This window comes from Rhagoletis pomonella, unplaced genomic scaffold, assembly GCF_013731165.1.
Source record: "Rhagoletis pomonella isolate Grant_MI unplaced genomic scaffold, Rhpom_1.0 Rhpom_scaffold_00008, whole genome shotgun sequence".
Classification (NCBI taxonomy): Eukaryota; Metazoa; Arthropoda; class Insecta; order Diptera; family Tephritidae; genus Rhagoletis; species Rhagoletis pomonella.
In genome coordinates this window covers 19,357,001-19,382,857 of record NW_023458562.1, presented here as the reverse complement: position 1 = coordinate 19,382,857, position 25,857 = coordinate 19,357,001, and the positions used below count along the sequence as shown (strand labels likewise).

Genomic DNA, 25,857 nt, shown 5'->3' with positions numbered 1-25,857 from the left:
TTCTTCATTTTTGTTTGCCACCGCTCCCTCCACCTTTCTCTTTAGCTCCCGCTCGCTGTGTCCTTATCATTATAAAATAATTTATTGAGTTTCATTTTCAATTGAATGAAAACAGCTATGGCTGCTGCGCTCATGTTGCTGCTCGTAGTAGTTGAGCTGCTGGCTTGCTGTGGGAATTTGAGCAACGAGCGCGGCAACAAAGCCAATTTTACACTTGAGTGCTTCAATGTGACAATGATAATGTCAGCGCAGCAGCAACAGCGGAGCAGCAACAGCGGAGCAGCAGCAGCAGCTGTTTGTGTCGCCTTGAACGCGCAACAATCAGGACAATGGCAACAACAGCTGCCAGCCAACACAGAGCTATTAGCGTACGTGCACTTCAGTGCATATGTGTGGGTAGAAGAATCCTTCTATACATATGTGTATGTGCCGGTACATATACACATACATACATATTTCGATGGAGGGAATAACTATTTAAGTGGCTGAAAATTGTTTTACACAACTTTCAGTTCTATGTTGTAGTCATAACTCAACCATTCTACCTGATTTAGTTAGTTAACGGCATTTATGTATGGCCTGCTACTTACCCTGAAATTGCACTTTTCGCAAGTATTTAAGTAAATCAGCGCCTTTGGTTGGTTTCATGGCATCACAAAGCGAAGGTCGACCTCCGCACAAATCGCGATGCATATCGCTGCAAGAAAAGAAAGGAAGAAGAAAGTGGTAAATGAAATTTTGTTTATTCGTTATTCGGTTGAGTGTTGGCTTTTTTGCTGCCAAGCTATTAAACGTACCGTAGCGCATATGCAAATGCCATTACTGCGTCGCTAACAAACTGCAACTGATCCTCAAAGTCGGTGTCCTTCGATAAGCGCTCGTTGGTTGTGCATGTGCGATTGTAGTTGTTGTATGGCGTGCTAGAACTACCCGGATAGCGACACTGGAAGTGGTCTTCCCAGAATTCTGTGAACGCAAGCAGAGTAGGTACGCACATAAATTATAGCACTAATGGCAAATTGATTACGGAAATTTTTGTATGAGTTTGCTCTCTTATTATGTGGCAAATATTTGCTTTTGCCATAATAAGGAACAACATTTTGTTGGAAAAACTGAAAGCAGCATTGAGTTTAAAATAATATTTGCCCATAAATCCTGTGCTGTACTCACCTACGAACCACGGATTTCGTTGATTGTTCTCCACCGTTAAATTCAGAAAATATTCTTCGAATCCTTTCACGGGATTTGCTTGTGGCTGCACGGATAAAGTGCCTTCCACCTATAAGAGATATGTGGAGATATGTATATTCATATGTTGGCATTGATTTTGTAAGCTTTAAGTGTTGGTTTAAAAATTCGCTCAAAATTTAATTTATTTTATCGCCTTTTGCGTGCCAAACAATTATAATTATTTCTTGGCCATTTGAGATTTAGGAGCAGTTCTCAACTTCTGCATGTGTCACTATGATTTTCATGCTAATTTTCGACAACAATTAATTTCAATTATCTTGTCATTAATCATATAAATTATACATAAACATACATACATATTTATAAATGGACACACATAAATATATAGAGCTCATAACCATACATACATATATGCCTGTAAGCGGGCGCAGGCATGACGCGTCGTAGAGGAAAATTATTGGCTGTGGGGTTGAATTGTGATTTTGCATAGCTTTACCATATTTCACTTTGTTATATTTAATTATAACGCACATAAATAGTAGATATGTATATATGTTTACATATGTATGTTTATAATCGTTGAACTATGTATGTATGTATATTTGTGAAGATTCAGTAGATGACCACATTTGCGGACGTAATTGCTATTGAAGTTTTAAATATATTTTCGATAGTCCTTGGCTACCTTATCTCAAGTGTTTCGAGAGCCATCGATTCAAATATTTATTGAAGGGCGCAAAGATCAAAATTTTTAAAAATATCTACATTGTTAGCAGCTAAGAGTTAAGACAAAAAATCATGTTTGGCTGAGTTAGTATGAAGTTAAGATAGTTCATTGAGTTAAGATAGTTCACCGCACGGCTCTCAAGAGAATATTGATTGATGGCTCTCGGGCCAGTTGAGATAAAGTAGTTGCTATTTGTTGATTAAGCGTATACCGGTTTAACTGTACCCCGCTAGCTAAACAGGTGTAAATACGAACTTTGCTCAGGTTTATTGATCTTTCTGGAGAATTTAGATGGCATGCATTTAACCACTAGATTTTAATAGTTATTGTGATCGTAATTAAAATCGTTATTTTTATCACAATCTTGGTTGTAAGCGTAATCATAGTTAATCGGAATCGTAGTCGTTATGGTAATCATACTCATTCACGTAATCATAATCATAGGTATAGTAATGGTAATTGCAAAGATAATTGTAATTGTAATGGTAGCATTAAATGTAATGGTACTGATAGTTGTAGTGTTAAAAGTAATCGTATATGTAGACGTAATCGTAATGATAATTGAAACGGTAGTGGTAATGATAATGGTAACGCTAATGGTAACGGTAATGGCGATTGTAATGCTAATGTTAATAGTAATGGTAATGGTATTAGTAACGGTAATGGTAAATGTACTGATAATGTTAATGGTAATGGTTGTGATATGGTAATTATAATGGCTATGGTAATGGCACACGTAATCTTTATGATAATGGTTGTAGTTATGGTAATGGTAACACTACCATAACTGTTAATGGTAATCGTAGATGCAATCGTAATGGTATGGTAGCGGTAATGGTTATGTTAATGGTAAGAGTAATCTTAGCTGTACTCGTAATGATAATGGTAATCGTTACCGACCTATGTCTCTTAACCGCTCATTTTCGTGTATTCATAAGAAACGTTGGTTAAAACGGTACTACATTTGCGAGTTGCTCAACGAATAATTTACGCTGACAGCTCCCTTGCAACGCCCAAATTCACAACTCTATCAGCTTATCCATATTCATACACTAAGTAATGTAAAGTATATACATGTGTATGTATGTGCATACGCATGTGTAAGTACATACTCTAACACTTATAAAATGCTTGCATGTTTCTACGTATTTGTAAAACCAACAACTCTGCTTAGTTGGTTTAGCGCCGACAGCAATTCATTAATCAATTTGTCCCTTACACAACCACAACCGCATAACTTTATGCACCCACTCGCACTCACACGCCATCACACTATTCACGCTGCCTTCAATTAGAGGAGCGGATCAGGGACATAGCATAAAAAAGCATTATGTAATGCATGAGCTCATGAGATTGTAGCGAGTACGGAAATTATGTATTTTTCTGCTTTTGTATCATTTGTTTTGCTAATGGAATGTACAGTTGTCCACAAAATAATAGGAGTGCGATATTTTGACCAGTTTTGGCTATTTGTCTTTTGTTTATTTAATGTTTATTATTTTTTTTATAAAAGCCTAGCTGGCTATACAACAAACACTATATAAATTCAGATTTTAAACTTTGTATAAAAATTATAAAAATTTTGCAATTTTTCACCCAAATTTTAAACTTTTTAATCAGAATCTTTAGAAAAAATTCTGGTATGCAGTTTTGTAGCACATTCAATTCTAGTCTGAAGAAGTGCAAGTTTCAAGCGGCTAAAAAATTCCGTTGATTTTTGAGAATTTTTTTGGTTAAAGGTGTTTCACGTTTTTTCCATACAAAGTATGTCGACAATTTTCTTTTATATGGAGGACACTGCCAGCAAAAAAATTGCCAAAAATCAACGGAATTTTTTAGCCGCTTGAAACTTGCACTTCTTCAGACTAGAATTGAATGTGCTACAAAACTGCATACCAGAATTTTTTTTAAAGATTCTGATTAAAAAGTTTGAAATTTGGGTGAAAAATTGCAAAATTTTTATAATTTTTATACAAAGTTTAAAATCTGAATTTATATGGTGTTTGTTGTATAGCCAGCTAGGCTTTTATAAAAAAATAATAAACATTAAATAAACAAAAGACAAATAGCCAAAACTGGTCAAAATATCGCACTCCTATTATTTTGTGGACAACTGTACACCCCACAGCAATAATTTGCATTTATGTATGTATGTAAATTAGCGTGGTTCAAAAATGCATGGGAAAAAGTAGAGTCGGCATTTGTATGCTCTCACCGCCTAGGATTAAATGTAACCCTATTTTTTTATTTTGAAATCAAAAAAATATATAGAGGCCGCTCAATGCGCTCAAATTTTTTCACGTGTTTTATATGGGAAAAAAGACTTTCCGTAGATTTATTCAAAATCAATATTTTTCGATCGCAAAACTCTGCTTCTTTGCAAGGAGATTCGCAATAATAATATCCAATTGTTTATTTAACCATTTGTTCATAGCAACTATCTTTTATAGGTCCGCCAAAACCCCCAGAAAATACAATTGGTGGGGGGGTCGGGTCCTAAAAAATCTTTAGATTTAAAAATGGTTAAATAAACAATTGAGTATTGTTATTATAAGTCCCCTGAACAGAACCAGACTTTTCTGATCGAAAAATGTTGATTTTCAAGAATTCCATACTACTACCAAAACAATTTTTTTCCCTTATAAAATATATGAAACACTTTGAGCGCTTTGAGCTACCTATAAATATTTTTTGATTTCAAAATTAAAAATAGAGGTGAGAGCAATAAAATTCCGACTTAACCTATTTTGGACTACCCTAATGTACATGAATATGCTTGCTCCTCGTTGCCGTCGCGCTCTTGACTAAATAGTGCTTACCATTATAAGTGGTCATTTCCGGACCGTCTACCCATTTATGCATTTATAATTATGAGCACGCATTTTATGCTTTTGCTGCTCATTCACCATACAAATTACTCACCTCCGGTTCATTGCCGTCGGATACCAGGTTGCGCGCACTCCAACCATCCGAGCCGATCCATGAAAATGCCCCAGTCGCATTATTGCGCCGCACAGCGCGCATTACCTCACGCACTTCCTGATCGGAGCCGAATATGATGGCACCTGCAAGGGGAAAAGGAAAGTAGAAATATCAAATAATAGAGAAGTTATATTACAGAGGCGATGGGCGCATAAAGTAGTTCTTAGTTACTTAATTTCGCTTACAGTATACAAAGTGGTAAAAGGCCGAAAAGGGGTTTTGACGAATTTACGTTTGAGGAATTAATAAAAATAATTGCCTTGCAATCTCATAGGGTTTCAGGTAAAAAAATAGAATAGAATTTTTGTTGATACTTTTCTGTTGCAATGCGGCGCCCGTACAATGTGCATTCTTATCAGAAATTAGATCTAAACTGGTAGTTTTTTACGGAAGTTTTGCGGATTTTTTTTTTGCAGAAGTGTACATTTTTCTACAAAAGCGACTTTAACTAGATTTCGTCGCAATGCGTTCTATTTTTTAGCAATATTGCAACACACGCTCCTTATATCGAAAAAAAAGAAGAGAAGCATTTGAAGCCAAACAAAATGTACAAATTTGTTCAAGGCGATAAACTTTTGCTGCAGCTTCGTTTCTCAGCATGCGAACTGACTTTATAAAAAGCTCCATAGAATGCAGGAGAACTAGTTGTCAATGGCGACACAGCACAAACACGCTTTGCCTAAGTTGTGTGGCTTTACATAAATCAGATGTTTTTCCCTTGGCGAACAGCCTGTTGAAATTCACAAATCGCTTTGGCGTACTTTCGTCGGCTTGCGTTAGAACGATGCCAAAAAAGCGGCGCATATTTAAGGGCGCATTTTCGCTTGGCTGCATACTGCTGCTCCAAAAATGCTGCCACATTTGTGTGCCACGAAGCGTCAAATTTAGGCTTCTATAAAAAAAAAAGGAATTTCTAATGTTATGCTCGCGCGTGTAAGCCAAAAGTGTGTCAAGAAAATTTAGCTTTCTACCTTTTCGACGACTAAACAGTGCGCTTTCTTGCGATTTGCAACCCATCAAGCCAGGAAGTGGGTTAACTATGTTACGCTTGAAATGTGAATGTGCTAGCCGGAAAGAGGTGTTGATGGCACATGAAAAGTGTGTGACACATGTGCTTGATGGCTATCAACTTTGGCTTCGGGCGCAAAATATGGCCTACTTCTTGGCACTCTGCAACGACAAATATGTATGTATTTATATACAAAGTTGTATGGAGGTAAGAAAATTCAGTAAGTGGATGAAATTTGTGAAGTAGAGAAATCAAAAAGAAAAAAACGATAAATACTTTGCGTTTAAAAATGTATCTTATATTGCTTCGAATACTTGCGAACTAAAGGTAGGAAATTTTCAACTTGAAAGTCTTTGAAAGTGTACATATGCCAGCAGTGTTTTTTTTGCAATCAGAGACTTCAAAATGAGTCATAACTTTTAAGCTTTATGCATTCTATGGGGAAACTTTAAAGCAATTTGCGAAATTACCGCCTTTGTAGAGAGTTATTGGAAACTTTGCATCACCTTTCCTTCTTCGGCCTACAATCAAGCAATAAAAAAGATTGCCTTTCTGCTGAACCGCGCTCCACAATAATTTCCTGCAGGTGGCACACATTCTTATGTCGATTGTAAATTTCAACCCGCACACAGTCTCTGCGGCATGAAGAGCATTGTAATTATTATCAATCATACGCCCCAGTGAACCTTTATCGAACTTTTACCTTTAACCTTTTTAGTGTTACCTGCGCTTTTGGCTTGATTCTTAAAGCCATATGTTTCGTGCATACATATTTGTACGAAAAAGGAAGTGATAATCGAAAAAATTGGAGCCAGAGATATGTATGTAGTCAATCAAAAAAGGGTAAATGCGCGAAAATGAAATAAAAAAAGGAGCTAGAGGGCTAATTTTTCAACATAAATCAACATCAAGCTGTTAAAAGTCAAGCCGCGTGTGGAGGTGGCAACAAGGTGGCAGAAAAGTCTGTGCGTTCATATCGATGTACTTTCACCGTATTCGTACATTTATATTTTTACGTTTGAACCCTTTTGCGCGCTACGCTTTATTACATATCTGTATACAAAGGCAAAGATTTCAAATTACTTGAGGCTGGAGGCGCATTAGAGAAATAATAAATGAGTACAATGCGTGCTACAACTAAAATAAAATCCTTTCTTACCTAGATGATTAAATTACTAAAATCCGACTCCAGGGATTTTATGCAAACAAATTGATATTGATACCCAATATTGCTGGACATCTTTCGGGATTAAGATATAAAGGCAAATAATTTAGAAAAAGCAGATGTTGCGATCCGAATTCAATATGAATTCGATATGTATAGATACAATCCCATGTTCAGGTAGCAATTTTTGTATTGTTTGTAAAAAGAGTTGCGAATTTTCGTGTAAAATGAAAACATAAAAAATATGCATTTTCAGTATTTTTAACCTTTTTATGGACTTAGAAAAAAATCATTAGTTATAAATCAATATCAAAATCTAAGCTGCTTAGCTTCTTCTACTCGCATTAATTTTAAAATTTCCTCTCTTAGGGCAGGTGAGAGTGACTCGCACAGCGCAGAATATGAAAGCAATACATTGTAATTCCACTGCCAGAAGCTCTCTCACCCTCAGTGCCGTTTTCTCATGTAGGTTTTAAAATTTAAACACACTTTTTCAGAACAAAATTTTCGTTTAAAATCAGATAAATCTTAAAACCTATTCGAGAAATTAGCTTTTAGTGGTTTAACCACCGAGTGGGTTCTATTTAGGACAGAATATTGAGAATATTCGCCGATTTCAGGTCTAAAAAGTACTGGTTGAAGAAGTGGTTGTGTGCCTTTTGGAAAGTGGCATAGAGAATGTTCGAACGCCGACTACTAAACTGGGAGAACAGCGGCCCAGCAGAGTGATAGCCATAGAACGTTTTACATAAATTTTTGGCCTAGTATCTAGGATGGCAGGCGATTTCTACGGCCCATTTGGCATCTACCTGTTCGACGAGTTCTGTATTTTCAAAAAGCTAGAGGTATTTATGTCGAAAACTTAAGGCAGAATTGACTTCGGATATATACGTCCCACTGCTTGCCAGCTAGGAAGGTCTCTGTGTTCGGGGACCCACAAAATAGTCAAGCAACATTTTGATGCCAGCAGGTTGAGAGTCTCTCTGTATTCAATAGCTACTTTGGACGTTGATCCGTTAGGCTTTAGATTGCCTGGCTGTCAGAATAAATAACGATATGGCGTTCTGGAGGGGCGGCGGTTGTTAGCCACTGATCTGTTGCTATTAAGGCATTTAGCTCTGCTGAGAAAACTGTACAATGTTCCGGTAAGCGAAAGCTGAGGTTTAACGCGAGTTCACTAGAACAAATCCCGGTACGCACTCTTTTATTTAGCTTGGAACCATCTGCCAGCTTCTCATGCGTTTCTCTCTAGGATTGTTGTCTAAACAGACTAGAGGAGTAGTATAATCTAGTTGTTGTAGGTTATCCAGTGAGTTAGAAGGACCTTTTCATGTCCGAATATGAGGTCTTTCCATAGCTGGAGCGCATTTAACCTTACTTTTGATTGCATTTTGTTTTTTTTTTTAATTTTTATTTTTTATTTTTTTACTTTCCCATTCATTACACGTATGTGTAAAATTTGCTACCGCTACTGTCTGCTCGCCGTATCTTCGATATTTTACAGTTGTCAAGAGTAGCAATTTTTCATGCTAGGACATTCTTTTTGTCATTGACATGACCAATTTGACTCACTCAATGCATGTCAGTCATACTAAAGGTAATAAATGGAATTTCTGATTTGCTTGGCATTTCTACTGAATTCATTTCAAATTTTACTTTCTTGCATTTTAAAACTAAGAGGTTGCTAGGTAAAAAAAGGAGAAAATACTGTGATTGAAATGAATGAGCAAACAAACGAATTGCAGATTCATTTACGACAAGTTTTATATGCGTTGCAGTGCGGGCGCGGAATGGTGTGAGGATATAAAATGATGAAGTGATTTGCGAGTGCAGACCTACATACATATGTACCCATGTATTTTCTTTTAAGCGTACGAATGCTATAGTTATTCTTTGAACATGAATAATAGTCAGAAAAAAAATATTATTTTTTTTTTGTATTTAATTTAATGCGAACTCACTTCGCATAGTAACAAACAAAAAAATTTCAATAAATGCCTTATCGTTGCCGCATTTGTTACTCAACTATGCTCTGATAAGTGATTCTGTTGCTTAAACGAATATAAAAAAACTGATATGTAGGCGTATGCAGGAAAGCACTGGCAAACATATGTATGTAGATGATTGTGAATGAATTGAAAGTGAATTTGAATGTGCTACTTTTTTACTTCTCATTTTTTGTTCAATGATTGGCCCTGATGCCAGCAGACATGTGTGAACGGAGCGCTTCAAAATTGATTTATTACACAAGGATTGAGTGTGAAAGGTTTTGAATTTAAAATTGGGTAAACGTGCGCATTATTTTTTTTTACTTTCCCATGTATACATACGTACACAGAATCTGATATATAAAAAGTGACTTTATTTTTTGTCAAAACAAAAAAAAAACTTTTGTGTGTGCTGTAAAACCTAAGTTAGGCCCAGCAGACCGGATAGAGTGCATAGACAAGTGAATAAAGCATGGAGAAGAAATTTAATATTTTTGGCGTACCCAACCAATTGAGTTTACTGCAATCTCAAGTGACATTCTTACTTAGCAATTTCGGTGCATTTTCATACCATTTTGTGGTTATCTGTTTTTCCCAGCTGTCCACTTTCTGACATAAATCATTTGCAAACATTTAGTGTTTTTCCATTCTTGTGTCTTAGTTTTTACTCTGCTTTTACAGTTATTTTTTCTTATGTACATACATATGCACGTTAGGGTGGTCTAAAAATACGCAGGAAAATCAACTTTTTGAAATTTTCACGCTGCCAACCCCCAGAACTTAAGAATACCGAAAATATTGACTACTGTTTTTTAATTTTGAAATCGGTTAATACTTAACCGTGCCACCGGGTCTTTGAAGTTTTCACTATATTATATTCAGGGAAAATACTTTTTGGCGTATAAATGCTACAAAATTGTTGAAATATATACTTTATGATCGAAAATGTATATTTCTCCAACCCAACCCAGCGAACAATTTTACAGGAATTTCAAAAATCTTAAAATTTGACTAACTATTTTTCACAACGTGCCTGAAAAACACTTTGAACCACTCTAATGTACCTACATACTTGCATATGTATGTGTGTGTATTTAAAATTTTCATTTTTCAATTTCTGACTTGTGAGTCTGCTGCCATGGTTGGCATGTTCTGACGCTTGGCTACTGCAAATTGTTGGTAATAGCGATTTTTTTTTAATTTTTCAACTCCTCTCACTGCTAAGAGCAACCAGGGATGGCACTTCCAACTCATTTATCAAGTCACATGCTGAGTCGTTTACTGTGTGCATTATTTATGTACATATATGTATATGCACTTTAGTATGTACATACGTACGTTTTATTAAGTATATTGCAAACCGTATGCACTTTTAGAATTAAATTTACCTAAAAATGGTTAAAGAATTTGTTTCTTGTCTGATTTTACTAAATAAAAGAAACTACTAGATCTTGCCGCTTTTGCACCACTAGACACAAGTTGCTCCGATACTTTGGAGCAGTGCATTTTCCTTTTACAACAACTTGCTAAAATTTGCATTCCGGCCAACATGTCGTATGAGCAACATTTATTGGATGTACATATCTGCACCTGCAATGCAAAAAGACGTAACAACTTCGCAGCTGAAATGGAAAAAGTCGTAACTAAAATTTTTTTTAAATATTTTTCATTAAATGATGTGGGAGTTGTTATTCGATGAAATTCATCATATCAATCAAAAACTGAATTTGAATTTTTTATTCGTTACAACTTTTTGAATTTCAGCGACGATGCTTCTTACGTCTTTTTGCATTTCAAATGGCGTTATGTACTATTCTCTTATGCACTAAACTTATATCACGTTTGAGTGCCTAAGCACCGAGGGCATTAAAAATCACTTTCAAGAGATTTATTATAGATATTGTCAGCTGGCTGTCTCACGTACAGCATACCTACTTATTCAAATATTCATAACCCAAGCGGTGTACGCTGGTGTCTGCCGCTGTGAAAGGCTAAGAAGTTTCGGCCGTAAAAATGAAATTAAAGCGCCATATTTCACTGAGAAAGAAAAGGAAACTAAAGCAGAATGGCACCTACTTGATGCAAATAAGCGCAATGGTTGTACAGTTCTAGAAAATAACGCAATTCTTTTGGGACAGTTATAAGCGTGCTTCACTTTGGAATAATTCAATGCGCTGCAAGCATGTTTCCCTCAACTTGCAAGTGGTTGAAGACAGTGTCAGAAGACTTGCATGTATTTGGAAATAAACTAGGCTAAGAAAGGAAGGAAAAAGTTGAAAGCCTAGCGTCTGGAATAGAACAGAATTTAAGCTATTATCAGATTGTGCTATCAAAAATTGCTGCTTCAAATTGGTTAGTAAGAAACACAAAAAATAAATGATTTATACTTATTGGGGGTTTTCACACTACTTGTGATTTTTCGCGCGTTTTTTGTCATGTTTGTTTTTTGAATGTCAGAAAAAATTTAAATATTTTTGTGAATGCCTAAAGCAGGTTATGGCTAATGACTGCGGTAAAACAGAATTTGTTTAAATTTGTTTTTTTTTTTCTACTATAGACTTTGGAACTTAAGCTTGTATTCCAAAAATTTAAAATTTTCCTACAAAATGAACTTAATTTTTTTCTTGTGTTAGCTTGCAGTAAATCACTAGTTATAACCGACAAAAATGTGCTTTCAACATTCCAGTAACAGTTTCAGTGCCCAGCATACGCTCCGCATCATCCTATCAGCATTATTTGTAGACATTCCCTTTTTATCGACCGACATGCTGCCACCCCACACTAGTCGCATTTCTAACATTGCTATAATTCTGTTTGCTTTCAAGCAGCTGTGATTGTTCATGAAACTTAAATGAGTCTTTTAAACTTGTTAGCCAACCCTCCGCCTCCGCCTTGTTGATGGCACAAAACTGCCAACAACTGGTCGTTTACAACAGCTTTTGCCAACTTTGGTCATTCAGCTCAATTCAGCGTCGTGTAAATCAAATAAACAAACGGTTGACTAAATGACTGAATAAGTGAATGAATGATTAAGAGTTCCAGCGAAAATCAGCATTCTAAATGCGTCATATGAGCGTGGATGCGAAAAGCGGTATTGGAATGTTGAACGCTACTCAAGTTTGAATGAAGCCCAGCTATGCACATTGATGTTGCGCTTTGAAAGCGTTTTTTTTTAGGCTTCGAACAAATTGCTAAATTAATTTGGTGGATAAAATATGCGCAATCATTCAATTTCAACTTGTGAATGCGAACGAATACTGAATTTACGCGTGGATAGTGGTCGAATAGATTACCAGCAGGCCTACATAGATACGTTGTATTCAAGGCTTTCTTAGAGCGTTTAAGAAGTGGAAAAGCAGGTTCGTTTTCGTTTTGTTTTTGGCGAAGAAAACTTACGCCCTGATATTCTTTATGATTCTGTTACGCTGATGGGAGGGTTTAGACTTGTTTTCCAGCGCATATGCCAGCTGAACCGAACGAATGACGAGCGTCAGCGAGCGAGAGTTTTTAGGCTAGCAAGCTAAGAGACGCGGAGAACTATTATTATATTTATATTCCAAATAGAAATTAACTGCAGTGAATTGTTGATAAATTTAATAATTTGCAAAAATTCTCGTCTGCAAAATATAATAAATTTCGAAAACGCTGAGCTCGCTCATACTTCTTAACAACTGCCATTCATCGTTCACACTTCCTTTGCAAGTCACTTCTGCTAACAGAGCTAAAATTTACTCACCTCGTGCACGTGGCTTTGTTAGCAGCTTTTGCACAATATTATCATATGCAATCTCCTCGGCGACACCGGAATCCTTGACAAGTTTCTCCTTGACAGCGATGCAGATATTATGACGTGACAAAAGCTCCTCCAACTCTTCGAAAGCCTGCATTAGAGGGAATAAATTAATGAATAGAATTTCAAAGTTCTAAAAAAGTAGAAAAACAGCAGTAGTAAGTAGGTGTGTATGTATGTATATGTGTTTCGAGTTATAGGTATGTGCAACTTAAGGTGTATAGCCCCACGCGCAAAACCCTAATTTTGTAAGGAAGCTGATCTGAAATGTATATTTTTTGGCCAATAAAGAGCTATGCGTGAGTAAATATTTTTTAAGTAAATATCTTAAGTTTCCAATTAACTTTAGGGACGCAAAAATTACAAAAAAAAAAGGCGAGACACGCAAACTTAATTTTGAGGCATAGACTATGGATATGTATATCGTTTTTTTAGATGGGGTCATTTTAATTTTTAGTTTGCATTGCCAATAAAGACAAATTCAAAGTTTAACATGAAAATGTTACTCATACGCCATGTAGGAGTGTGTTAGATTATCGCCATGTAGGAGTGTGTTAAGCAGTGTTTGCATTGTTCAACTTTGCGTTCAACATTTGCGTTCAACTCAACGCAGGGTTGCACGAAAAAAAAGTTGAATGGCAAAAGTTGGCTGGCGACCAACTTTGTTGAAAGCGATTAGTTGAAATTCCGTTCAACCATAAGTTGAATGCAAAGTTGAACAATGAAAACACCTTTTTATGGCGAATATTTTGATATTTTTTCATATCTTGATATTTTTAGCCCTTCAACTTTTTTTCGTGCAACCCTGCGCTGAGTTGAACGCAAATGTTGAATGCAAAGTTGAACAATGCAAACACACTTTTAGATTATCGCCATGTACGATATGGCGTATGAGCAATATTATTTCCTGCTTCTATTTCATACCAAAAATTATTGCACATTTTCAATTGACCATTCAAAAGTTGTTTATTTATCCATAGATTTTCATCGTTAGTAGCTTGATTTTTTCGCAAAAGTACAGGCTTTAATACAAATGGAAATAATTATAAAAAATGCTTTACCTTTTTTAGTTTTTCTTTGTTGAACTTAGAATTTTAAAAATGAAAATATTTTTGGAAAATGACCTGATACTGAAAAACGGTATCCACATCCATAATCTACGACCCGAAATTAACGGTACGTGCATCGGCGATTTTTTTCAGAAAAATTTCTCTTTGCCAAATTTTTTATTACAAAATACTTTTCGAACGCGGGCTTTGAACAAAAAACTAGTAGAATTTTTAGGTGAGTGCTCGAAAGTAAAAGCTGAACATAAATGTATGGTTTTTCAAAAAATGTAAAACAATGTGTGCTCATATTGAATTTAGCATGCATTTTTATGAATTTTTGAACTGAAATTACATACATGTATGTAAATTGGAAAGTATAAATTTTTGGCAATTAAAAAATTTAAATGAAAAAAGCTTTGGATTTTTTTGGTATAAATTGTTTTAAATCGGAAAGATATTTTTGGAATTTCAAAATTTTGCACATTTTTATTGGTGATTTAAAAATTAAAAAAAAAACTTTGTAGCTGCAAGATAAGACTTTTTGGTAATCTATATACCGGCTATAAAATTTATCCAATTTTCTAACTGCGCATACATCTTGGACTGTTGAGCACTGAACATAAATTTTTTGGTAGTTTGAAAAGTTGGAAATAATTTAACCTCGCTGTTTGTTCGGGTAAATAAATATTTTTTTTTTCATTTAAAAATAACTGGACATTACTTTTTTGGTAATTAAAAAATTGTACATTATTTCGTTCCGTTAGAACTAGACATATATTTTTGGTCATTTAACGGCTGGGCATATGCAGTTTTTGATTATTTAAGAACTTTAATGAACGATCACAAGTGGGCCAAATCTCAGATCTTTAAAATCTAAAAATATGGTCAGCGATTGTCGCAGAAAACAGCACACCAAAAAGTGGACCATTTTTTGAATAGTCATTGTCTCCTTTTTACTGTTCACATTTTATAACTACTTTTCAAAATAAAATAAAATCTTAACTTCTTGCAACCGGCAGTATTAGATGCGCAGTTGGTATATAACAAGTATTTGAATTCAAGTTTTGAAATTACCAAAATTTATGTTAATTTCAAAAATTACTAAAATTTATGCCTAATTTAAAAATTATCAAAAATTAATGTCTAGTTAAGAAATCGCCAAAAATTATGGCCATTGTTAGATTAAAAAAAAAAAAAAAAATACTTTTAGGCGCTCATATGTATTGCTGAATAATTTTTAATTATCTCTCGCGAACGAAACTGTCCACTTGCTGACATTTTATCATTAGCAGCAGCAGTATGTTGTACATATAAAAGTATGCAAAATAGACAGAAGTGCACTGAGAGCGCTCAAAAATACCTATAGAGTAATTAGTGGCCAACTCTGCTCGAGTGCTACGTTAAATTTAGCAGCCACTTTTAGAAGCGCTGGCAGCGAATGAACAGCAATTATGTAGTTAGAATAGCGCCGCACTGCAAGTCGAGATATTTACTATTCAAAAGGAACAGAATAGCAAAATGACAGCAGAATTATTTGTTGAAAGTGTTCAAAGTGGTCATTGGTGCAATTAGTGGAATTACAATACATTTTAAGTGTCGTCCACCGAAATTGGGCGAAATTGAGATAAAAGGTATCGGACCAGTTGGCAAAGTCATTGCTGCAAGCTCTCATTTCGAGTATATTTGCATTACACGACTGGCTTTGAAAAATTTAATTAAAACGTTAGTAGATAAACCAGGAAACAGCAGCAGCAAAACCTGTAGCTTTGCAACATTTTCGAGTCTTACATAGTAAGCTTTTCCTCTTTGCTTATAGCGAAATAAGTTTTCCTAAGAGTAAGATCCCACTCAAGTTTGCGCTATTTTGATTAAGTTCCACATTACAATTGGCAAATGTGTTGCGCTTACTTGCTGCGCGTGCGGAAATTAAAAGTTGTTAGTGTTGATATTACAACTTGGCGATTGTAGAATAAAATAGTCGTAATTAAGAAACTTGTAAACTTGCGCGCTTGCAGCATTTTTTTTACGCACATGTTACGTAGTTACGTATAATTGTACGCTAACGCTTCAACGCGCTTTTGTTTTACTTAACTTTTATGTAAATACATATACTTGCTCTCTGCCTTTGAGTGCATGTAAAACTTTTATTTCGCTTATTTTGCACTTACCTTTATGCCATAGTTGCTCTCCTCGTAAATTATGGAGACATAACTCCAACCCATGCGCTTCACAATATCCACCATCGCCTTGACTTGGTAGTGATCTGAGGGAATGGTACGCGAAAAATATTCGAAGCGTTGCTTGTTGCTCAACTCGGGACTGGTAGAGAAGAAAGATACCTGGAAGGAGGAAGAGGAGGTAGTCAAGAACCATGGCCAACTGGTAGTAATTTGTAAAATTGTATAAACAAATTGATTAACTTGAAGAAGTCGACATCGAAAGAAAAGTAGTCATTGATTGGATAACTTATTGTCGTTAAAACAAAAAAATAACAAAACAATGTTGAGCGGCAAATTTTGTTTTCAAATTATTAATAAAGTTACAAGCTAATTACACAAGCTGGCAGTAAATATAAACCATCTTTCTCTCAACTATCAGTATGCACTGAATTGCGGCTTACGTACTCTGATAAATATTTTCTTAACTTTTTCTTGACATTTAGCTAATTAATCTAAGAAAAAGCTTCTTAAAAAGGTCTCTTAAAAATATGTAAAGTTGAGTTATGTCCTTTTTCAAAACCTAATCCTTTTGGGAGAAAATTATACACTGCACCCGTATTCCTGGCATAGAAAGTCAGCTGTTTGCCGGTATGCCATAGCGATTTTAAAAATGAACGCAGTTTCACTCCACCATATTCAATGTTGGTTTAGAGTATGCTCGTAAGCCCAGTTAAATAGAAGGTGAAATTCTTATCATTGCTTTACTTTCACCATTTCACTCGTCACTCTGCGAAATGCAATAAATGCGGTACGCGTAAACTGTGGCACGGAATTCCGTTGATGAGAAAACTGGTGCAGATATGTGTTTTTGTTATTATATGTATTTACAAACCACAATTAATTTAATTGTTCTATTCACACATTTCTCTGCTATTGATTTGTTGCCAGCACTTTTGCACTATTCACTGGTCTGTCAGTTGTGCGCGAGGCATTCAATTAAGTCATAATTGAAATTTAATGTTTGAATACAAGTCGTTGTACACATACATACATACAAACACAACACACATAGGCCATTCTTGCTGGATGAAGCTGCAACTAGACAACAAACTTTCTAGTAGCCCACGATATGGGACTCATTGTTGTAGTCACAATAGGTCAAATTACATTATCATTTGCAAGATGACATTCTAAAGCAATGGAAAGAAAAAAATATTTTTCTTTTCATAAAAAAATTCCTCGGAATCCTCAAACATGTGTCTAAAACTGGTGGTTTTCAGAAATTATGAATGCTAGCAAATTAACTGAAATTCAAATAAACAAATCCGGAAATAGAAATATTGACAGCAGGGCTGCTAGGGTCACCCCTGACATTTGTGGATGCCTGTTAACGCGTTAACGCTGACTTACTGAGTTACATACATAAATATTGCAATTGAGATTGTGAAAGCACATGAAGTGGTTATTAGTGTTTTTTGCAGAATGTGGCCATATAGAGGAGACAAGTCAATCACATGCCAGAAATGCCTATAAGTTGTAGATAGGCAGAATAGTCGATGAAATCATCAGAGAAGAAAAACGCATATCAGATCCTTTTAACATTATCCCGAATGTTATAAGATATCCATTGAATAATAATACCTGGAATAACGATAGTTTATAGGGCCAGTCCCTTCCTTAGCTATAAACTCAAGCCTCAAAGATGATCAGAGTTATTTCTAAACCCCGGCAAACGGTTCACAACTAAATTATATTATGATTAAGGGGAATATTAAAAATTAATCAAGCTTGTAAAGAATTTTCGAACAATCAGTCTGTCTTCGTCAGTCTTCAAAGCAGTGGAAAGACTTTTACGTCTACAGTACACTTCAAGATGAAAGAAGAACGGAGTTTTCCAAGGCTCTCAAACAAATTTTCGGCTTCTTACTAGGACTTAGGACCATTTGTCATTTAGCTATCATTTGTAGAAGCTGTAGAGATAAACAAGATGTAGAATCTGTTTAGCACTTCTATGCAAGTAAATAGAGCACCGGAGAAAGCGCCTACAATTTCTGAGACAGCACCACGTCTCCGCCAACATTATTAAATTAGCGTTTGCTATTCTACTTAAATTCGATCGAAAATCAGAATTGTTAAAAGTAATGTGAGGCGGCCGCTGTGTTATGGTGTTCAACAGTGCACGCTGCCATTCCGCAGCTCCAGGGTTCAAGACCCGGTTCCGACTAACATAAAAAAATCAACAGAAATTGTTAGTTTTTTTTCTAATAGCGATCTATTATTATTAAAGCAATGTGGACACAGGTTTTGGCCAACGCAATGGTCGTCTTTGGCCTCTGAGTGAACTGTTAACTAGAACTCCTCGTCAATTGTCAAGAGGAGCTGAGCGCTGCTACGTCCTCTCAACACACAGCAAACTATGTCGGACGTTGTCATATCTACTCCCGAAGTGGGAATAAATAACTACCTCAGGAGCGCCTGTGTGAGTTGGTGGAGATTAGCTTGCCTCTTGACCTCTAATTTGTTTTTGTTTAGATTTTGATTTTTTTTTTTTTAGGTAAAATGTCTTCATGTTTTGTCACGACGGAAAATGGTTTTTGCTTGCAATAAAAAAAAATATTAATTTATTTAATAAAATGTGTACCTGTTCTTGTAAACACTAAAAATAAATGCAGTTTGTTTATTTTGGCCCTTTTTTAAATTCCTGAACGTCGGAGGGTTAAATGCAATTCCGAAAACTTCTATTTTAAAAGAAAGTTGTAACAGGACGCACGCATGGAAATGAATGTTAAAAATTTTAAATTCACAACCAGCAGCTGCATATAAGTGGAGTTTATAAAAATTAAAAAAAAAAAAAATAGTACGATCACTTAAGCATCCATAAACAACAGCGCGTGCATGCAATACCTTCAATGTCGGGCATTAACACCATGCGCATACACATACACATACACGCTCAGTCTACAAATAAAAAATTAATAGGGTTCATTCCCATAAACTCCCACACACTCCGTTTGATTTACAGTCGCCAGTTAGTGTCGGGGACGGAGCGCTTGAAGCCAGTTAACTTTTTGTCACTCTCATTCATATGTAGGTATATTCAATACAACAACAACTAATATGCATGAAAACATATACATATGTACATACATAAATGTGAGTGCGCCAGCTTTTATTCGATAGCATTTAAGCATCTTTATCATTTCTTGTTGCAGCATACTCAGCGTGACAGCATGTGATAAATTCCAAATTTTTATTTTACAATGTAGAGGTATGGCTCGAAAAGTAGATAGTTTTCGCAGATATTTGATGCGTTCAACATGGCGTTTGAGTGACCCTTAATAGAAATTTACGAGCATTCAAAGCATTGTGCATTTTATGCGGATGTGTGTGTGTGTGTGTGTGTGTCTGTATTGGTGATTGGTGTCAAAAAGCTACACTTTAAGCGTAAAAACGTTGCCATTGCCATATTTTATTTATGTATGTATATTCTTCCCTGTGTTTTCTTCTTTGTAGCGAAAATGTTGAACATTTTTATTACTTTGAAGCGTCGGTTATTTTACTTTTTTGCTGTTACTGTTCTTTGTACGCGGGTAGAAAAAGGATTAATGTTTTACATAAAAGCTGTTTATACGTGGGTACAAAATCTGTTTGTTTCGCCTTTTGCTGTTAAGATATTTTTAACGATGTTTCGCTGCTTAAATTTCTCTTTTTTCTTAACGAAAATTGTAAAGAATTTAGGCAAAAGAAAGGTACACGCTTTTTTTGTGCTGGTTATATTTTGGTTCTATCGCTTTCAATGGGTCATTTTGCAAAGATGTATTGAGCTCTTTTAAAACCTTAAATGCGTACCATTAGAAGTTTGGATTGACGCGTAGCAGGGAAAATAGCGGGGTAGTTGCTAATGTCTAGTTAAGAGAGCTGCAATAGTTTCGTTTTAGGGCCGGTTTTTCAATGTCTGTTCATCACTACCTCCCAGTTAAAGATCATTACCGACATTTTCGATTTGGGTTAACCGGGCATTGAACAAACGGCCCTTAGCGAGTTTTAAGTGATATTAAACTAACCTGAAAACTACAGTCCGCTCAGTATCAGACCCTCGACGGTGTTTGGAAACTCATGAAAAAATTGATTGGGTGCACCTATGCTACGCAAGTCTATCCGAGAAGCAGATGAGAAAGAGCAAGCTTCAGAGACTTACGAATGTGCCGCAGTTGCACGAAAGAACTGGTGAAAGTACACTCTATCAGGAACTCTCCGCAAATCACAAGTTTGGGCTGTCGAATCTCTGCAAAGTATCCAACACACTACGTGCTAGCGAAACACCGAGTAGAAGGCTAAAACTCTGCGGTGAAGTCCAAGCGGCTTATGGTGCGATCGAAGCTGGTCAAGCAATGGCTGTCATCTCTCTTGATTGCCTACGAATGCTTCTAAGGTGGGCTGATCGTGGCTTTCTCGAGGTGGTTTTCACTGACTGGGTGGGAATAGCAGTTGCCGTTTCAGCCTGCATTCTATGCCTAGATGGATGCGTTTTTAGTCGGCATGAACTGTTATTATATTATATTTTGCTAAGTATTTGGCCGAGCTTCTCCTGTAATTTGTGGTGTGCATCATGATGTTGGAACACTAATTGAGGGACCTACAATTTTATGCCGCCTCCAAATGCCAAATGGATTTTATGAGAAGCTTTTGCATGGCAAAAATGCACACGTAGGTTTGAAATTGCTTTCTGAGGCCCAACCGCTATATTAGAAGCTGCACCGAACAGGAATCGAAAAAATAAATAAAAATAAAATTCTTTGTAAATTTTTTTATTTGTGTTCTATCAAACTACTAATGAACAAAATTGATGGCTAAATAAGAGAGGAATGAGTGGTCAAATATAATAATAAGTATAAGTAATATTCTTTCCCGCTCATTTCTCATACAAAAAATATTTGTGCATTTTCATTTGACCACTCATTCCTTCTTAATTTATCCATCGATTTTGTTCATTAGTAGCTAGATTTTTTTTTTTGTAGCAGAATGGGCTTTTACGCACATGAAAAAAATTTACAAAGAATCTTATTTTTCCTCTGTTAAAGTCTGTTTTTTTTATTTGTACATAAAACAAAAAGAAAAATTCTGGAATGATTAATTAATTTTTCAGAAACTATCGGGCTTATCAAAAAGTGATGTTTATAAAGAATTTCATTAGCTTTCATTTTCAGTATCTCGTATTTCGATTATCCATTTTGTTCGTAAGATATACGTGATTAAGTGGAAACAATCTTTTTTCTTTTTAGCTGAATAACAGTATACTGAAGATATCTCGAAAACTTATTCATAGAAAAAAATTCGATTTTTGGAATCATTGAGCAATTCTTCATAGGAATTGCATGTGGTATCTGTAGAAGATATTTGCTTTAACCAGTGATGTCAGCACCTCCTGCCGAAGCCGAGAATTCAGCAGAATATAAAAATATTGCCGATTAATACGCACACCTAATCCGAAGCCGAATGTTCGGTCAGCCTCAAATATTCGGTGGTATTACGAAGGACAAAAAAAAAACAAAATAACCCCTCGCGGCTTCATAACATCTTTTGTAAAAACAAATTATTTTTTTAGAAAAAAATAAAACTGACTTCAATTCTCACATAAAAATTTAGGAGTACCCTTAATTTCTTCATGAGCCAAAGATCGGATCTAAGTCAGGTAGGACCTTTTCTTAAAAAAAAAGAATTATAGAAATCAGTTAATGTCATCCAAAGTTATGCGGTAACATACAAAAAAAAAATCCGACGAATTGATAACCTCCTCCTTCTTTTTTGAAGTCAGTTAAAATAGCAATTTTTATGTATTTCAAAAAATCTGCTGTTTTTTCTATTTTAGGCAAAAGTTATCTAAGATTCATCACAATATGGCGACTCAAGATTGTCTCTTCACTTTAACAAGTAAATGTAACCCTGATAACCGGATAACTTTATCCGAAATACCTTATAACTACCGAAAAAAAAACTGAAAGATAAGTTAGTCTGGGAAAAGCGATTCGTATAAGCTCAACTGAAATTTATTGAAATCGACTCAGATCGTTTATACTTCCTTGTCTCACTCCTGAACGCCAACTTTGAATGCCTCTTTAGATTTTGTATTATGAACTCACCTGTGGTATACGAAAAAGTCGCAGCAAATTGGCCACTTGTATAGAAGTCACCGATGAAGCAGCGCCCACCACACCCGAAATGACTTTACGCACTTGTGTTTTGTTGCAATGATATTCCGCATCGTCAATGTTGCTAATGGATCCTGTAATGAGAAGTCAAAGCAATGATACAGTCTCATTAGTGGCATGACGCGAAATAAGAAAACACTAGCGGTTCAATCAGTGCAAATATTTGATTGGACACAGCTAAATACAAAACTTAATTAAATTATACGCATGAATTCACACAGATACATTTCAACCGCAGATACATATTTAAATAAATTTGGTGCATATTAAATTATTTAGTTTTTCCTAGTGCCCTTGCGCTGGCGTTCGATAAACTGCCTTAAGCTGGTTAACAACCTTGAACTTGACATCAACGCAATACTTTATTTGCAAATAAATTTTTATTTATGTATACACACATATTTACTAACAAACGTGTGTACATATATGTATGTTACTTTCACATAGTAGTTGAACCAACTTTTTATATGCGTTCAAACTTTTCTGTTATCTCTGTTATGGTTTGTGAGTTCAGTTCGTTGTAGTTTTATTGCAGCTCGAGTGTTAATTCTCTTATTTTACTTATATGTACATATGTATTTATATGTAGTACATACAAACGTGGCGTAGAGTAAATTGTTTTATGTGAAACCACAAATGTAATTAAAAGTGCGCCCAGACACTATGAATTTAATTTGACATACCACAAATTTATATACTTGCGTACATACTAGGCATTAAGTGCATGTCTGTACCGATCTGGTTGGCCATTAATATGGAGTAGTGAAATTTATAAGCTTCGCCATAGGAAATTGGTGCACATGCAACGACCGACTCTGATTTCCCATTTGTATTTTAGGGCAAAGTGTTGCAGCCTTAGTGTCATTTAGCTTTAGTTACCACCCACAAAAACTCCTACATCAGCGCCGGTTTGTTGTTCGTACGCCACTTCCACTGCAGAATGGGTGGCGCGCTTGTTACCCATACGCCATGACCGTCCTTGTGACACTCTGACTTGTTACGCATACGCCAAGGGGTTCCTGTATACCCTCTGCCAATAAGGTTTGTTGCCGACAATTTATGCCTACTCTTCCTTTGCATTCCACATTCGCCACTGATGAATGCTACTTTCATTCTGACTTTTAATTACACTTTAGTGTTGCGTTATATTTCTTTTGAAGCATTAAATGCTTTACATTTGCCGTAAAATATGTTGCAAAAAAGAGAAAACCTTTCTGATTTCCTGTAGATGCCAACTGAAATGTGGCATGACCAACATTGAAGGCATTTTAGAGATGCGTACTGAAAAATGTGCTCCTTTCTTATTGTTTCCTTAATGAAAATTTTTGGAGAAGCATACTTATTTGGAAAATGGCTGGCCATTTCTATTTGCATATAAATATGTCTTCAGTACGGAAAAAGATCACAAGCCTTAGTTACACAGTGAAGCTTGAAATGAACGAAACCTTCAAAGAAAATTAGTTATGAGATAAAGAATATGCATTCACGGTATTAAGCTTGGTTTGCTAAAGAAATAGGCATAAAATAGTTGTCCTGCTAAAAGTTTCTTTTGAGAAAACTTTAATGCGACAAGAGTTTTGAAAGAGAACGAAAAATTACACTGAAGATGGCACAATGTCGAAGCCAGTTTGCCTCCAAACCAAATTTGAAAAGGGATGACGGCAAATCGTTCCACATACATTTTGGAAAAGACTTGATAACAATTTTTCCACATTGACATTTTACTTAGATCAAGGCTCTCTAAAGCGAGGTTTCACCTCCTTCAAGGTGCATTTCTTCGCAATATATGCTTATCTTCTACTCATAATTTTTCACCCAGAGTCAGTGATGATATATATATTAGGGCGGAGCAATTTAATTTGGAAAAAATTGTATGGCATATTCGAACTCAACGCTCAAATCTAAGCAAAAATGGTGAACAAACTATATACCGAAAAGGACTTTGGACCGTCCCAATTAAAAAAAAAAAAATATTTTATTATATTTTTCCGAACGAAATTAATTTTTCATTTATAAAATTTTGTGTTTATTTTTAACGACTCCCAAAAAAAGAGGAGGTTATCAGTTCATCGGAATTTTTTTTATGTATGTTTCTGCATATCTTTGGACCACGTCAAGCGATTTCGAAAATTCGTGCATCGGAGAGTTAGTGTCTCAGAGGTGGTCCCATACTAATCTGGTTTAGATCGGATCATTGGATCATGAAATATATATATGTAGATATATATATATTTTTTTAAGTCGGTTTTGTTTTTTTGACTAAAAATTACTTGTATACAATATACTGCTTTTCTTTTGTTCGCCATTTTCGCTTAGAATTAATCGTAGAATTTGAATTAGCTATATAATTTGTTCGACAATTTTGCTCCGAACAAATCACTCCGGCCTAATATATCTATTTGAAATATGTATGCATTTGTACCATAAGCTATGTGCATGTATGCAAGTCCACATAAGTTTTCGCACATACAGAGAAATGTTCAGGTAAAAGTTGTATGCCGTTTGTCCACATCGCTTATGGCGATATAAATGTGAGTGCAATGGGCATACTTACCTGTATGCATACAATTTAATCCTACAGTTGGCAGCTGGTAAAGCGAGCTTTTAGGCGCATAAATAGAAGACAAGTTTTAGGGTGCCTGTAGTGAAAATTTTTGTCACACCGGGGGTGAGGATTAAAATGATAGCTTGCCTGCTTCTTTGGATAACTAAAAACAATGAAAATGCATCCGGTAAAACCACTGAAATCCACAACATGTATCTGTTATTTGTTTTGTCATTTCGAATTTTAATAATGGAGGGAGAACTACCAAATGAAATTCGGATTTCGTAATTTTTACATTTCGATACTTAGTTTTCCCAAATGAAAATTCTAGAAAATTAAACTTAGGAATGGAATGTGAATATCAATTAAGCGCACTGCATTTCCATTTCAATTCTTAAGGATCAGTTTGAGGCTAAACTGTCCAAGTATAGACCTATTGCTAGTTTTTCGGTTTGCATCTTCAGAGATTGGTAATTTTTCAGATTTTTTAGTAATATGTGACCACTCATTAATTATACTGCCTTTAAATTCAGAGACGCCAGGCTACTGAAGGGGACAATTGTGAAACGATAATTACAGCGATTACCGAAGGATACTGTTGCTGAAGATGGAAGTAAGGATCTCAAATTGGAAATGCCGGAAGCCGCGTATTCGGCTCAAGGTTTAGAGAAGTGTAAAAATCGGCACATATCCAACCACAAGTTTGTTTTGTAATTGAAATATGTGCCCGCGAATGTCTTCGTAGAGCGCCGATTGCTGCCACTATAGACAGGCGGCATTATCAGGTTTAGACTCATGTAAAACGATGTCGAGACTTGTATATGTGAACTGGACAAACTGGCAGCCCGTGGTGGGTTTTAGGTATTTAATGCTTTGATGGCAAGGATAGGGCTGAACTCCCATGAAATGCAGAGCCCAACGGAGCATGAATTCTGTTTAGCCTTTCTGCGGTACATTTGAAGGACAAATACATATGTAGCTCAGATTTTAATAATGTGGGCAACCGATTTTCGTAGGTCAAGTGGTAGAAGGCAATCCAAGAA

The 25,857-nt window shown here is 35.6% G+C and overlaps 1 protein-coding gene across 1 annotated transcript in view; it reads right to left on the bottom strand.

Moving 5' to 3' along the window:
- LOC118744310 (metabotropic glutamate receptor 4) overlaps positions 1 to 22,338 on the bottom strand; it is a 47,724-nt gene extending 25,386 nt beyond the window's left edge. The window contains exons 1-7 of the mRNA XM_036477225.1: positions 22,201 to 22,338; positions 16,070 to 16,240; positions 12,799 to 12,943; positions 4,841 to 4,983; positions 1,171 to 1,279; positions 798 to 966; positions 591 to 697 (exon numbers count right to left, since the gene is read on the bottom strand). Coding sequence (XP_036333118.1) covers positions 591 to 697; positions 798 to 966; positions 1,171 to 1,279; positions 4,841 to 4,983; positions 12,799 to 12,943; positions 16,070 to 16,144 — 748 coding nt within the window. The 5' untranslated portion in view covers positions 16,145 to 16,240; positions 22,201 to 22,338. The remainder of the gene's footprint in view (positions 1 to 590; positions 698 to 797; positions 967 to 1,170; positions 1,280 to 4,840; positions 4,984 to 12,798; positions 12,944 to 16,069; positions 16,241 to 22,200) is intronic.
- Between the last annotated feature and the right edge of the window lie 3,519 nt (positions 22,339 to 25,857).